Below are 15488 nucleotides of genomic sequence, written 5' to 3'. Positions count from 1 at the left end.
TAGGCGCAATGGGAACAAAAGCATTAGCATTTGGAGCAAAAAGCACTTGGAGCTTATGACGCAGTAAATAAAATGAGTGGAGGAAGGGTTTCAAAGACATTAGATGCAAATAAAGGAAAGATTGGAGGCTGGGTTGCAAAGAAGTTAAGATTAAATAAAATAGGGCTCATAAATAAAGCATCCAATTTGGTTGCGACTGAGTCAGAAAATGCTTTAGGAAAGGACGATGAGTTTGCAAAACACGCAAAAGACTTTAATGACCAGATGAAAGGTGAAACAATGCATTTAAATAGAGTCGATGGAACTAAAGAAAATGTTTCTTCTCCACCAGCGGTTTATCCATACGGACCTTATGGAATGTATGGAAACCCTTATGAACGACCATTTGACCCATTGACTGGTGGAAGTAATTGGTATCATTACGGACGAAGAAGAAAGACAGTCAAGTTGGAGACAGACGTGAAGAAAGCAACTAAAAAGAAACCAAGGAAGAGAGTTATAAAGCAATGAATTCAACAGGGTGAAAAAACAGGTGAAAAAAGAGGTGAGATCTCACCTCTTCACCTAAAATATATTTTTGTGCTATGTTTTCATACGTGTGAGGGTGGTGATATCATTAATTTTTAAGTTTATTTTTTATTTTATTTTTATATAAATGACGAAAACTATTGAGATAACAAACTACAACGGTCATGAGTTCAAGAATTTGTTCTTCGTTCCTCGTGAAAATACATTCTATCAGATACGAGGGAGAAAGGGTAAAGTTAGTTTGAGCGTTTATGAAGGAATGAAGAATGGAAAGTTTATACAAGCATACGATACAAACGGTAAACGTGTTTCATTAGCTTTGTCAAAACTTACTAACATTCATTTTGACAGTGATTTTGACCTATATGAAGAAGAAAGTGAGTCAGAAGATTATGAGCTGTTATATGAAGCACAGCAATGGGAGGAGTTGCAATACTTTTGTAAGTGAGAACGATAGTGAGAACGATAGTGAGAACGTTTATTTTTACATTAGTGAGTTCGTTAGTGAAGTGAAGTGGTTGGTGGCTTTGTAAATATTTAAGGTTAAGTTAGTGTTGTCGTTTGTGTTGTAAAATATACGTTAATGGTTTTGTAAATATTTAAGGTTAAGTGGTGTACGGAGGCGCGCAGTGCCTCAGTACACGACTTAACCATACTAACTGAATATGGCCATCTGTATATCTCATACAACCCCATAAAAAAGGTGAAAAAATAATGACATATAACCCAAAGAAAACAAAAGAGGAGTTAGAAGAACAAGCTAATTCTTTTTTAAGCGATGTGGAGAGATATTTTAATAGGCCATTTGGTGAAAATTTTGATTTATTATTAATTTGTCAATATATGGGTCAATTTAACATTTTAAATGTTCAAAAAGAAGGTTCCATTCCTGATAATGGAAATCCTGTTCGTTATATTAGGGTCCGAACCAAATTAGCCTAGAAATTGAGAGGAAACTTTGGTCGCAACTATGAATACAAAGTATATTGACCTATGACATATACCATATATCAGTACATAAGTTAGTATCCATAATTTCGTTACCAAGGGTCTACGCCCCCGGAACCAAAATTACTAGAATTTACAAAAACCGTTTGACACGTAAAATGCATTTGACATTTACAAAAAATAAAAAATAATTTTTAAAAAATAAACTTAAAAATTAACGTTAAAATTTTTGACACTTTACAAAATAAAAAATAATTTTTTAAAAAATAAACTTAAAAATTAACGTTAAAAATTTTGACACTTTACAAAATAAAAAAAATATTTTTTTAAAAAATAAACTTAAAAATTAACGTTAAAATAGGGCTGTACAAGATTTAAAAAAACATTGCCGGGTTACCGTAGAGGCCTAAAAAAATCGCGCCTCGGCGGCAAGCCGCCTCGGCATTAAGAATGCGCATCTAAATTTTTATATGTCCTTCTTTCTTTTATTTTTCCCTTCCCTTTCTTTTCTTTTTCTTTTTTTCCCTCCTCTTGCTCTCATTTACCTTTTTTTCCTTTTCTCATCATTTTTCAAAATTTTAAATTTTTATCAAAATCTTGCCTATAAAAGCAGACTATGGAACCTTTTAATGCCTCTTAATCAATATTATACAGCATAAAGCATATTAAATGAAAGTAATTACGTATAAATTTATTTTATTATCTTATTTATTAATTCTTTAGCATGTATTGTTTAATATTAACTTTTCTGTACATTAAATATGATATCTCCAAAGTATGAATGCCTTGTAACGAAACGAAAACTTAATTTTATGTTGAATATTTGTCACAAACATTAGATTATTAAAATATATGTTGGATATCCCTTAGTATGAGACTTCATGACTCTTGTAGTCTAACGTGAGCTTTGGATTGCAAGCTCGGTGGTTAACGAACATAAATTAATTGTAAAGTTTTCAAAAATTTTCATCGTTTCTATCAGCATCTATTTTTCCTTTAAAATAATATATTGTATGAATACAATATTTAGTAATTTTTTTATTTCCCATAATTTCATTCAAAATTTCAGAAAAAATTAATTTCTATTCAATATTATTTCAGCTTCAAAACACTTCATTCTTATAGATGTTGATTCACTAAAGTGTGATACTCAATGTCTTATTTCAATGAAAATTGTTCTGCAAATTTATTTCACTTTTGACCTCACTTTTTCCGTAATTCAATTTTTTACTTTTAATATTTTAGATCTTCATAATATCATTTGAAAAATTAACCATATAAAAAAATCAAGTTAACAATTCACTTTTTCCGTAATTCAAAAATCAAAAATATAAATAATATATCTTTTTATCAAATATTATTATTATATTCTATGAAAAATGAGGTCCGGAAATTTTGCGGATTCCCGTAACTCAATTTTACGGAAAAAGTGCAGTAAACTATTCAAAATACGGAAAAATTGGTGTAAACGAGTGGGGGACAAACTCGCCCATTGTCACTTTTTCATTAACCTTAAACTTGTAATTTTCATTATTTTTAATTAACCTTATTTCTTTCCCAATTCCTGATTTATTTTATTCACTTACTATTAAAAGTCACATTTTAATAAAATATAATAATTTATTTATAGCATTTTTTACTATACTGTAATAAAAAATTAATTATAATAAATTAAATGTTTATTAAATCAAATGTTTTCTTTGCAATAATATTTTTAATGTTGAGTAAACAATGTTGGGATCAAGTGTATCATTTTTCAGACCTTTCTGAACAGCTTCAAGCATACTGATGCATTCGACTTTTTTAAATTGTGTCATTTCTTCGAAATCTCTTGTGACTTTTTTGATAACTTTAACACTTCTCTCTGAATCCAGACCTTTAATTTGCAACTTAATCAGGAATGAAGGAACAACACTGGAATATAACTCGATTACAAGTTCATCGAGTCGAAGATTTGGTTGTACACCACTTGTATGTGCCGGATACCATTGTGTCAAATTTTTTCTGAAATTAACTTTAAAAGTACTAAGTAAGATCATGAGATATAGCAATATATGTTTAAACCAACTTATATTTTGGTTGTACACCACTTGTATGTGCCGGATACCATTGTGTCAAATTTTTTCTGAAATTAACTTTAAAAGTACTAAGTAAGATCATGAGATATAGCAATATATGTTTAAACCAACTTATATTTTGGTTGTACACCACTTGTATGTGCCGGATACCATTGTGTCAAATTTTTTCTGAAATTAACTTTAAAAGTACTAAGTAAGATCATTTATTTTTGCATAATATAATGCCAATATGGTTTCTTTTGATTTTATTTCATTTATAAGCAAATCAGATTTACCCAAAAACTCCACTCCATAAGCGTTCATTTGCTAAATTAAAAAGTGACAATGGGCTAGTCTGTCCCTTTCTCGGTGTAAACTAATGATTTTACGGTAAAATCACGGAAAGTCCCGGAAGAATATATGTGCCTATATGAAATTATACAAAAATGAATCAAACGCATTTTAAAAGATTGTTCTTGTATTATAAATGCTATTCGCAGATTTATTAGTTGAAGAAAATTACCAAATTTTTGCCGATTTACAAAAAATGATTTACAAAGCATATTTTTATAAGGCTTTAAAAATCTTTAAAATGTGACCGGTGACGGAAATCCATGGTAACCAACCGCGGTTCCCGTTTGGAATGCCATACGTTAAAATTTTTGACACTTTACAAAATAAAAAAATAATTTTTTTAAAAAATAAACTTTAAAAAATTAACGTTAAAATTATTTATTTATTTTTTATCATAGATTTTAACACCCAGAATAAAAATAAAAAAATAATTTTTTAAAAATAAATTAACTCAAAATTTTTTTAATTTCTGTATATACTAAATTTTTCATAAATGATAAAATTAATTTTAGGGTAGATCTAACCCGATATCTAACCTCATTTCTAACCTAGTCACTCCGTGACTCTGAGCCCGTAGGGCTCTCGCCGCTTAGCGGCTCAGACCCTTTGGGTCTCATGGATTTTCTTATAAAGTTGCAATAGTCGAGTTCAGTAACCGAGCCTCAAGGAAGAAAACATCCTTTCCGTCTTCGGGTAACACAACGGGGCATTTATGATCATGTGTAGAATACATATCAATCCAAAACTCTCTATTATTTCCTGATAACTTATAATACTTAATATTTGTTAATGGCGTCGATCTAGTATGACCGATAAATTCATTTTCAACCCCTTTATCGATATTTGAATATAAGATGACTTGTTTTCTGTCCCATACATTATATGTTATTATTGGTAATAATACTGTTCGTTCTTCTCCAGGTTTATAATTAAATACATTCATGAAGTCTTCATTATACTGAGAAATTTTAAAACCTATCCTAAAATCACTTTGTCTCGTTTCTGCTATTTCATTAAACGGTGAGTATATAACAAATGTGCATGTATGTGAATCATCTATTTGTTCAATAAATTCATAATGAAAGTCTATAATTTGTGGTTGAATTCCTTCTTCTTTTAATTTATCAAGATACACATTTAATCCTAAAGCGTTTTTGTTAAATTTCTTTTAGAAAATTTCGTTAAAATCACTCATGCATTCATATAATGTTGTGTCGTCTTTGAAATATTTATATATGTGAATAGTTTGCTTAAATTCTTGGGTTTCGTTTATAACAACAACTTCGAACTCAAATTCAACCCTTCTAAATCCTCATGTTATATACATACTTGATAAACCAATATATTTTTCGTTTATATTAACAGACCAATCAATAGGTAATTTAAATGTGATTCTATTTCCATTTATTTTAACATTTACTTCTTCAGAACTGAAAGCAACTGTTAAAGGTACTTGTCTATACATTTATTACAAACAAAAATATATCATTTATTCTTTCTTCTCAACGGATTCAGCCTTTTCCTTCTCCGCCTTTTCTTTAGCCTCACGTTCTCTTTTTGCTTTCATTCGCGGGTTCTTCTCTCTTCCTGCAGCTAATGCGGCTAACTGCTTTTCACTTAATTTCCTTTTTGGTTTTTCTGGTTTTTCTTCTGTTTTTGATGTCTTTAGTTCTGTTAATATCTGCTCACGAATTTCTTTTTTGATGGCTTCAATATCTAATCCCTGACTCATTTGATTACCGATAAAAAATTCAAAATTTAAAAATTTTATTTGAATTAAATATGAGCCTATTAAAATCTGAGAGACAATCGATTATATTAAATGATGCAAGAGGAATTCAGTATCCATTATATTATGTATCAACAAGTAAAGATGGAAAAATTTATGTAAGAAAAAGAAGAGTTCCATTAACGAATTCGGAAACTGATAAAATAGATATTAAACCTCCTCCATCTGAAACGAAATCAGAACCTAAATCAGGACCTTCGGTCTTGGCGCAGAGCGCTGAAATAAAATCAGAACCTAAACCCGATGTACTTTCGATAACGAATCAAGAATTAATAGCTAAATGTGTAAATTTCATTGAAAAGCAAACGGAATCAAAAAATTGAGACCCACCAGTAAAAGAACAGGAATGTTGTAAACGAAAAGGATAAAAACGGTTTGACAGAAAAGTGACAACTTTACATGTCAAAAATAGAAAAAGTGACATTTATTCGGAATAATTTTTTCAATTTCATCTTCTTCACAACTTTCTTCTTCGTATGGGCTTTCATAGTCATCACATTCTAAAATGTCCTCTTCGTATATCTCTTCTTCTTCACATTTTTCTTCTTCGTGCTTCTCTTCTTCTTCGCTCCTTTCTTCTTCGCTTCTCTCTTCTTCTTCTTCTCCACATTCTAACTCTGGAAATTCTTTAGCTTGAACAGAACCTGGCAAAAAGTCATATTCCTTATCATCAATGATCCATTTTGCCGGCATGCCAGGTTCCCATTTTGGGCCTTTCATCCACATTTCTTCAGGGCTATAATGTATAAGTTTCCCATTTACTCTGTGGGTTGGCAAAGCTCTATGAGGCTTTGTGTTGTATCTCATCACCCATGCGTGAATTTTGTTTCACGATAATCCTTTTTTCTCAATTCCAGGCCACAGCCTCTCAATTTTACCATTCTGATAAGGGCAATGAGGGGTAATGTATACATTTCTGATTCCTTTTACCCTCATTGCCCTCAGAAATACTCCCGATTTTCCCCTCCATTATCAGACCAAATTGTGTGGGGCTTTCCAAATCTGCGGATAGCCCTCTCTACAACCTTCACAGTTTGTGTGGCGTGCTTTGAAGAAAGATGCTGCCACTCCATGACCAACCGAGTGGCATCATCTATTGCGGCGTAGAGGATCTCGTTCCTGTTCCCATGAAGGAAGTGTATGTCGACGTGCCAGATTTGATTGGGTAGGCACGCCACATACCGGGTTCTTCCTTTTGGCTTTCTGGGTCCACGCCGCTCCATCTTTCCGAGTTCTTCAAAGACACGCTGAACCATATGGTGAGAGGGCATCTGAGGGAGGGGATCGGGGAGATACTGAATATTGAGAAGCTGCTGGGGATATGAAACTGGTGGATCATCGGGATTTAATTCACAGGGGATGTAGTTTGTGATATTGTTAAGCTGGTGCGCCCGATTAATGTTTTCGAACCACTGCTGCGTAGGTGTAGGATGGGGGATATTGCCAGACTTCATATTTTGAAAATCAATTAAATGGGATTGCGCATAAGCAATATCTGCTGTTAAGAGCTCATAAGTTTGGGAAACTCCATGACGACCATGCTGTTCGAATAATGCTAAGATAGTCTGCTTAAGAGTAGGAGGCACGGATCTCTTAGGCCTGCCAAGTTTTGGGTGAGGAGGTGGATTTAATTGTGCAGAATGTAGTGGTGCAACATCTTGATGAGGTAGGCGTTGTGGCTGGCGTTGTGGTGCAGCATGTAGTGGTGTAGCGCTTTGTTGTGGCTGGCGTTGTGGTGCAGCATGTAGTGGTGTAGCGCTTTGTTGTGGCTGGCGTTGTGGTGCAGCATGTAGTGGTGTAGCGCTTTGTTGTGGTCGCTGTGGTGCAGCATGTAGTGGTGTAGCGCTTTGTTGTTGATCAGTACTTTGCGTAGAAGAACGATTAGTGAGAAGATTAGTAAAAGAAATTGGTGGTGATATTATTTGGGATCGGTCGTGACCAGGGACCAAGTCTTGGAGATATTGGTCTAGTAAATCTTCGTCGCGTCTTTGAATAATAGTAATACATTCAATAAGTATTGAATGGTGTCGTATATAGAGGGACTTGAATGTCTCTGCCTTAGTAGTATGCTCGTAGAATTGTTTGATGGTAATCAAACGATTACACAGTAATGATTTGTAGAAGGTTATTTTGTCTATGTGCTCTTTTGTTGTGTGGTTGATGAGTGGTACATTTTTGAGAATGTTATTGAGAGGTTTGGATTGGTCAAATTCTTCTTTAGCTCTAACAAGCCAAGAAGGATCGATTAGAGTATATAAGTTCATTTTTTTTGAAGATTGTGAGAAAATACTCTGAAATTTTGAAAGATATTCAGAAATACTATGAAAAACTTATTTGAATAGATAAAATTGAGAACCTATTCAATTTTATTCAAATTTAAAATCATATTTTATGCAGATAATGAATCGCAAAAAAGTTGGAATTTAAATATGATCTAATATGTAATGTCTAATTTTAAGTTTTGATACTTGTCATACTACATTGTTTGAAAATAAAATAAAAACATATTTTATGTGGTGATGAACCTCTAAAAAATATTATGCAAATAAATGAATAACAATTATATGTTGCAATTAGAATTTTTTGTACTGGCATAATTAAAAATATTAAATTTGAGAGTAAATATTTGTATTATAAAACAAAATTAAAAAATATTCAGTATTGTTGTAAACAGAAATTCATCAAAAGTGACACCTCAGAAAAGCTAAAATATTGAATTTTTGGAACTTTTGATAGAGCACGTTTTTAAATATTAATTAAAGTAAATGTATATTTTGTAAAGATTCTTTTTAATAAAAAATAAAATTTTGAAGAAGAACACAAAATCTTCTGAAAAATAATATCACATAAACTCATATTATTTTCTAATATATAACTATTTTATATAAAAATCAAATTCAATGATCTTAAAAGCGAAGGATAAACCTCAAAATTTACGAATATAATGAGTGGGAATATAATGCTTATCTATCATAAAACCATATGAAATATCAATTTTTGCTTTACGCCTAATTTTTGACGACAATTAGCAAAAAATGTTAAATGTTAACACTCAGTCCATTTGAATATGAAAAATAAAATTGACTTTGATTAAATGTTTTTATTTATCATGCAATTCTTCTTGCGACCAAAGATTTGAATAAAAGTTCAAAAAATAAGATAGCTTAAAAATAATATACGGTAGTGTTTACTAATAGATGAATAGTATATAAATTCTATTAAAATGGATTTGATCCAAAAAAATATATAAAATTTGATCATAAATAAAATCGTTTTAAATTACTTCTTCATTTAAATTATAACAATTATTTTTGGTTTTATATTTTTTTGGATCAAATCCATTTTAATAGAATTTATATACTATTCATCTATTAGTAAACACTACCGTATATTATTTTTTAAGCTATCTTATTTTTGAAATTTTATTCAAATCTTTGGTCGCAAGAAGAATTACATGATAATAAAAACATTTAATCAAAGTCAATTTTATTTTTCATATTCAAATGGACTGAGTGTTAACATTTAACATTTTTTGCTAATTGTCGTCAAAAATTAGGCGTAAAGCAAAAATTGATATTTCATATGGTTTTATGATAGATAAGCATTATATTCCCACTCATTATATTCGTAAATTTTGAGGTTTATCCTTCGCTTTTAAGATCATTGAATTTGATTTTTTATATAAAATAGTTATATATTAGAAAATAATATGAGTTTATGTGATATTATTTTTCAGAAGATTTCATTCTATATGCCTATGAAAAGTACTCTCAAAACTAACTTTTTCCTAATTATAATTAAATCTAGAATATTGTATTATGCTTAGTATTATTTCATTTTTCTCATTCAATTTAGAATTTACAAATGTCAAAAAATTGAGAGCTGTCACTTTTGATGAATTTCTGTTTATTACAGTATTTATATTGATTATTATACATCCATTATATTTTTGGATTTTTAGATCTGGCAATCTAGAATTAAATATATTTTATGTAAAAATAAATTAATATTTTTGAACCGCAGCAAAATTAAAGAATTAGACTTGGTATAATAAGGGAAACTGAAATATGAAATAAAGCTGATGTCATAGATAAATGCATAAAATATATTTATAAAATTAAATAATTTAAATAGGGAAAGGCGAGCCGATGAGAAATTGATTTAAAATAATTCAACGATGTAATGGAATCAAAGATACAAAGTTTTTATAATTAATCAGTCAAAGTTTGGACAATTCAAATTTGAAAGAAAGAAAAAAATTTCTGAGCTAACAAAATCAAAATTCAAATGAAATTGAAAGAATTCAATATTTAAATGAGCATACAAATATTGTGATAAGGTTTTTGAATGAGAGAACTAAGGATCCTATGAGAGAAATTGCGGAAAATTATTCTAAAAATAACAACAAAGCAAGTAAATATGATGTTGGATTTTATATAAGATATGTAAAAAGGAATAAATGATGGCAGGAAAAGAATTTTAGTAAAATATTTTGATATTAAGGGTGCACACGAGAGGATCATGTAAACTTCAGAATTTAGAACCTTATTTTAGGCATTATCTTGGCTACCTATTTAGGCTCGAAAAGCAAAAAATATCAAAAAATACAACTTGACTCCATTATGACTCTTTCATGGAGGTAGTTTTTATCCGCTAGTATTTTCCCTTTGAATCTCTTTACAATTCGAAATCAAATTCAAATCTCTGTAGAAGAAAGGAAGAATCAACTTACTACGGTTGTAATACGAATAAATACATATATTTAATTATTTTTATTTACATAATAATTGTTTGAAGCTCATATTCCATCAAATTTTTAAATAAAAACATTAAAATGTTGAAAATGTTCATATATTTTAATAGGGTTTTGACACTTTATTGAGGAATTACTACATACATAGTCGAACTGAACTTGATATTTTGAAATTTAAATTATTTATCAAAATTAAAATTTAACTTGAAATTTATAATTATTTAGTCATATTTTGCATAATTCTAAGTAGATTTTGTAAAAAATCAAGAAAGAAAAATTTTAACATGCTTTATTTTTTCTTTTTTATAATAATACATATTATTATATAATTAACATATTCATAATGTTTCACCCTTTCAAAAATATAATCCTCCTCCTCTCAAATAAACGTACATACGGGTGGCCTCTTTTTTCAAAAAATTAAAATTTGAAATTTTGGGCTCAAATATTAGAGATTTTTTCAACCTTCAACGATATATGTTGTCTATATCAGACCTCCTTTCTTTTTGATACTTAACATTGTAGGGATGCGACGGTTTTACGCCATGACCGTTTAAAAATAGAATAATACGCCATTTTTGGGGCCGAATGGCGGCTACTTCGTACCCGCCATTCGGCCGAATAACAAAACAATACAAAATTATCGCCGTCTTTTTTTTCTTTCAAAACTAGTCTCACGAAAATACGTTATTTTCTCGATGCCTTGGAAGCAGCTTTGCAGGTTACCCGTAAGGTAACCAGTAGAAGTTTCTGAGCAAGGATGAAGAAGATTAAAGAGCCTTTTTATTGCAAACGCTATATTTGTAAGTGTCTTTGTAGAACTTCTCATAAATTCAAAGATTTCCAAAAACGAATTTTTCGATTTTGATATAATAAATGATATTTAAACAAATTATAGATGTGTTTGCAATTAAAAAAATCAGAGTTAACTACAATATCTTCAATTTTTGTCGTTCACTTTTTCATGTCATACTGATAGCAAGAATACTCACCCAATTTGGTTACACTTCATGATAGTTTGAAGTAAAAAAGGCCACAGTTTTTTTATTTGATATCGTTATCTAAATTTTGTACATAAATGAAATAAATTATAATATGAAACGTGTGTTATTATGCTTGTTGGGAAACAATCCAATACTTATGTCTGAATGAAATGATTATTTCTACGAGATTTTTCATATTCAGCTAATAATGCTATCAAAATCAAATAACAATAAAAAGTTATTTTGTACATAATGTAACTTAATCTTTAATACTATATAGAACTTCGAAATACGACTAAACGGTGCGAGTTACGCGATTAAATACCTTTTTTTCGATCGAAATTTGAAAGTGAGGATAACTCAATGGGTAGGGGTATGAGTTCGACTTTTTCTATTGGGCAACTATTTTTTTCTTTTCATTGTTTCAGCATTTTTTTATGCGATTATGCATAATTATTTGATTTCCTATATATTCAATAATAAATTTGTTCCGAACTCTTAACAAATAAATAAATTTTTAGAATATTTAAATTTATAGCTCCCTACATTAATATAAAGTGTTCGAATAGTTCATATATAGTTTCTTTAAAATAATTTGTTTCATTTTAAATTGGTTTGGCACAATGCTTGACATAACATGCACAAAGCTATGCCATTTTAAAATATGTATATCAATCAAGCCGATTAAGTCCATCCTAAACGAAAATCATCGATACTCATGAATTTATGATAGTCGTTCTTGATATAATTGCGCGTTTTAAAAAAATGCTTACTTTTGAACACAGAACTTATCTATCCATATTTATCAATGAAAGTTTATAAGATGCATTAATGACAAAACCTGAGAAAGGGACAGACTAGCCCATTGTCACTTTTTAATTTAGCAAATGAACGCTTATGGAGTGGAGTTTTTGGGTAAATCTGATTTGCTTATAAATGAAATAAAATCAAAAGAAACCATATTGGCATTATATTATGCAAAAATAAATGATCTTACTTAGTACTTTTAAAGTTAATATCAGAAAAAATTTGACACAATGGTATCCGGCACATACAAGTGGTGTACAACCAAAATATAAGTTGGTTTAAACATATATTGCTATATCTCATGATCTTACTTAGTACTTTTAAAGTTAATTTCAGAAAAAATTTGACACAATGGTATCCGGCACATACAAGTGGTGTACAACCAAAATATAAGTTGGTTTAAACATATATTGCTATATCTCATGATCTTACTTAGTACTTTTAAAGTTAATTTCAGAAAAAATTTGACACAATGGTATCCGGCACATACAAGTGGTGTACAACCAAAATATAAGTTGGTTTAAACATATATTGCTATATCTCATGATCTTACTTAGTACTTTTAAAGTTAATTTCAGAAAAAATTTGACACAATGGTATCCGGCACATACAAGTGGTGTACAACCAAAATATAAGTTGGTTTAAACATATATTGCTATATCTCATGATCTTACTTAGTACTTTTAAAGTTAATTTCAGAAAAAATTTGACACAATGGTATCCGGCACATACAAGTGGTGTACAACCAAAATATAAGTTAGTTTAAACATATATTGCTATATCTCATGATCTTACTTAGTACTTTTAAAGTTAATTTCAGAAAAAATTTGACACAATGGTATCCGGCACATACAAGTGGTGTACAACCAAAATATAAGTTGGTTTAAACATATATTGCTATATCTCATGATCTTACTTAGTACTTTTAAAGTTAATTTCAGAAAAAATTTGACACAATGGTATCCGGCACATACAAGTGGTGTACAACCAAAATATAAGTTGGTTTAAACATATATTGCTATATCTCATGATCTTACTTAGTACTTTTAAAGTTAATTTCAGAAAAAATTTGACACAATGGTATCCGGCACATACAAGTGGTGTACAACCAAATCTTCGACTCGATGAACTTGTCATCGAGTTATATTCCAGTGTTGTTCCTTCATTCCTGATTAAGTTGCAAATTAAAGGTCTGGATTCAGAGAGAAGTGTTAAAGTTATCAAAAAAGTCACAAGAGATTTCGAAGAAATGACACAATTTAAAAAAGTCGAATGCATCAGTATGCTTGAAGCTGTTCAGAAAGGTCTGAAAAATGATACACTTGATCCCAACATTGTTTACTCAACATTAAAAATATTATTGCAAAGAAAACATTTGATTTAATAAACATTTAATTTATTATAATTAATTTTTTATTACAGTATAGTAAAAAATGCTATAAATAAATTATTATATTTTATTAAAATGTGACTTTTAATAGTAAGTGAATAAAATAAATCAGGAATTGGGAAAGAAATAAGGTTAATTAAAAATAATGAAAATTACAAGTTTAAGGTTAATGAAAAAGTGACAATGGGCGAGTTTGTCCCCCACTCGACAAAACCTTACTTTATCAATTATAATCTTATCGTAAATTTCAAACTACAATACTGTGGGGCAAATATTAAATAACCACTATGTTGCGGATTTTATGTAAGTCTGCAAACTGTAAAATGTAATTAAACACAAATAAAAAAATGTAAATTTTAATCGAGAAATTTAGCAATCTTGAAAGCCTTGATCGGCATCTTTTACAAGATGTCAGTAATGCATATTCAATAACTATGAAAATCTAGCCAAGCATGGATTTTTTTCGAAAAAAATTATATTAAATTTCATTTTTCATTCTTTATACAAGTTTTAACCTTTGGTGCAATTATATCCTATCGCAAATGCATTATTGACGTTATTACTTGGATACTTCTTCATAACGCTAAATCTTCAAATTAGTTATGTGTTTGTTACTAATAGAAGTTGGAAAGGTATTAAAAAAGGAAATGTTAATACATATACATGTTTAATTAAAAAACAAACAAAAATAAATTAAATAATTTTATTTCTTAGGAAAGTCTAAGTTTTGTAATAGATAAATTGCTTTTTGTGTCTCTTCTTCATCAATTTCTGGATGTTGATTCTCAGGTGGCGGACTAATTAAAACATCATGGGCAATATCAAACCCTTGTTTTAGTTCGTTGGCAGAAGGAAAATGATCTTCTTGTATTGGCGTTATTAATGATTGAAAATCATCAGTTGATTCTGCATTTTGGGAATTTTCCAAATTTTCATTTGGAAAATTTGAATTTTGAGATTGAATTCCTTGAGATGTAGAATCTGTAGTTGTAGAGTTTTCTGTAGAAGAAGAGGAATTTGAGTTTGCGAATTGTAGTATGTCATTGAAATTCTCATAAAGAGGTGTTTTGGCCATCGGCACTTTTTGTAACTGTGTTTCGTATGCTTGAGATGGGCAATAGCCCCTATTTTCTGAAAAAGGAACTGGAGCTTTTATTTCAATAATTTGATCCAGTTTTTGTCTTAAATTTTCCACTCCATTACGCGGAAAATCTTTGCTGTAAGGTTCAAAAACACTTAATGGTTGTGTGTGATTGTATTTTATTAATCTTCCCCAAACTGAAAATACCTGATCTTCGTGCCAACCAACTAAATACATAAGATCGGTCGTAATACTGGCAATATCTTCATCTGTGAATATATATTGGGACTTAATATCTTCTGGCATCTCCTCGACATTTGCCATATTTGCTCCTGAATTATCAAGTCTGCATTCTGACACAAGACGATCAAAATTTTGTTCACGGTAAGTTTGGTTCATTAACAAATGCGCTCCCGCACTCATCAAATCTTTTGTAATAAAGAGAAATTCATCAAAAGTGACAGCTCTCAATTTTTTGACATTTGTAAATTCTAAATTGAATGAGAAAAATGAAATAATACTAAGCATAATACAATATTCTAGATTTAATTATAATTAGGAAAAAGTTAGTTTTGAGAGTACTTTTCATAGGCATATAGAATGAAATCTTCTGAAAAATAATATCACATAAACTCATATTATTTTCTAATATATAACTATTTTATATAAAAATCAAATTCAATGATCTTAAAAGCGAAGGATAAACCTCAAAATTTACGAATATAATGAGTGGGAATATAATGCTTATCTATCATAAAACCATATGAAATATCAATTTTTGCTTTACGCCTAATTTTT

At 29.7% G+C, this 15488-nt stretch overlaps 4 protein-coding genes across 4 annotated transcripts, besides 18 other annotated features; 2 read left to right on the top strand and 2 right to left on the bottom strand.

Annotated features, from left to right (window-relative positions):
* Nucleotides 1-1124: part of a mobile genetic element that runs on past the window's edge.
* TVAGG3_0132490 (protein of unknown function, DUF4107 family) lies at nt 265-510 on the top strand (the record flags this gene model as incomplete). The annotated part of the gene is made up of 1 exon (XM_001296587.2): nt 265-510. One exon carries the CDS (start codon nt 265-267, stop codon nt 508-510), a length of 246 nt encoding a protein of 81 aa, XP_001296588.2.
* TVAGG3_0132480 (uncharacterized protein) lies at nt 656-976 on the top strand (the record flags this gene model as incomplete). Its single annotated transcript, XM_001296586.1, has 1 exon — nt 656-976. The coding sequence occupies one exon, from the start codon at nt 656-658 to the stop codon at nt 974-976; it is 321 nt and encodes a 106-aa protein (XP_001296587.1).
* Nucleotides 977-1124: a terminal%2Cinverted (terminal inverted repeat of Maverick-1B transposon ID:TVAGG3_0132470).
* Nucleotides 1125-1834: 710 nt separating this feature from the next.
* Nucleotides 1835-2026: a mobile genetic element.
* Nucleotides 2027-2946: 920 nt separating this feature from the next.
* Nucleotides 2947-2984: a terminal%2Cinverted (terminal inverted repeat of MuDR-5_TvMULE4 transposon ID:TVAGG3_0132450).
* Nucleotides 2947-3901: a mobile genetic element.
* Nucleotides 3864-3901: a terminal%2Cinverted (terminal inverted repeat of MuDR-5_TvMULE4 transposon ID:TVAGG3_0132450).
* A 614-nt stretch (nt 3902-4515) lies between these two features.
* Nucleotides 4516-6026: a mobile genetic element.
* On the bottom strand, nt 5377-5619 carry TVAGG3_0132440 (uncharacterized protein; the record flags this gene model as incomplete). The annotated part of the gene is made up of 1 exon (XM_001295717.1): nt 5377-5619. One exon carries the CDS (start codon nt 5617-5619, stop codon nt 5377-5379), a length of 243 nt encoding a protein of 80 aa, XP_001295718.1.
* Nucleotides 6023-6089: a mobile genetic element.
* Nucleotides 6090-6769: 680 nt separating this feature from the next.
* TVAGG3_0132410 (uncharacterized protein) lies at nt 6770-7940 on the bottom strand (the record flags this gene model as incomplete). Its single annotated transcript, XM_051223994.1, has 1 exon — nt 6770-7940. A coding segment is annotated over one exon (1171 nt), but the record flags the coding sequence as incomplete, so codon positions are not given.
* Nucleotides 7941-8338: 398 nt separating this feature from the next.
* Nucleotides 8339-8376: a mobile genetic element.
* Nucleotides 8339-8376: a terminal%2Cinverted (terminal inverted repeat of Banshee-A3 transposon ID:TVAGG3_0132400).
* Nucleotides 8377-9551: 1175 nt separating this feature from the next.
* Nucleotides 9552-9588: a mobile genetic element.
* Nucleotides 9552-9588: a terminal%2Cinverted (terminal inverted repeat of Banshee-A3 transposon ID:TVAGG3_0132390).
* Nucleotides 9589-10179: 591 nt separating this feature from the next.
* Nucleotides 10180-10831: a mobile genetic element.
* Nucleotides 10832-12255: 1424 nt separating this feature from the next.
* Nucleotides 12256-12293: a terminal%2Cinverted (terminal inverted repeat of MuDR-5_TvMULE4 transposon ID:TVAGG3_0132370).
* Nucleotides 12256-13815: a mobile genetic element.
* Nucleotides 13778-13815: a terminal%2Cinverted (terminal inverted repeat of MuDR-5_TvMULE4 transposon ID:TVAGG3_0132370).
* Nucleotides 13816-15124: 1309 nt separating this feature from the next.
* Nucleotides 15125-15161: a mobile genetic element.
* Nucleotides 15125-15161: a terminal%2Cinverted (terminal inverted repeat of Banshee-A3 transposon ID:TVAGG3_0132360).
* Nucleotides 15162-15488: the final 327 nt, after the last annotated feature.

Source organism: Trichomonas vaginalis, chromosome IV, assembly GCF_026262505.1.
Source record: "Trichomonas vaginalis G3 chromosome IV, whole genome shotgun sequence".
Classification (NCBI taxonomy): domain Eukaryota; phylum Parabasalia; order Trichomonadida; family Trichomonadidae; genus Trichomonas; species Trichomonas vaginalis.
The sequence above is the reverse complement of the archived record's forward strand: the minus strand, read 5'-3'. Positions and strand labels throughout refer to the sequence as shown.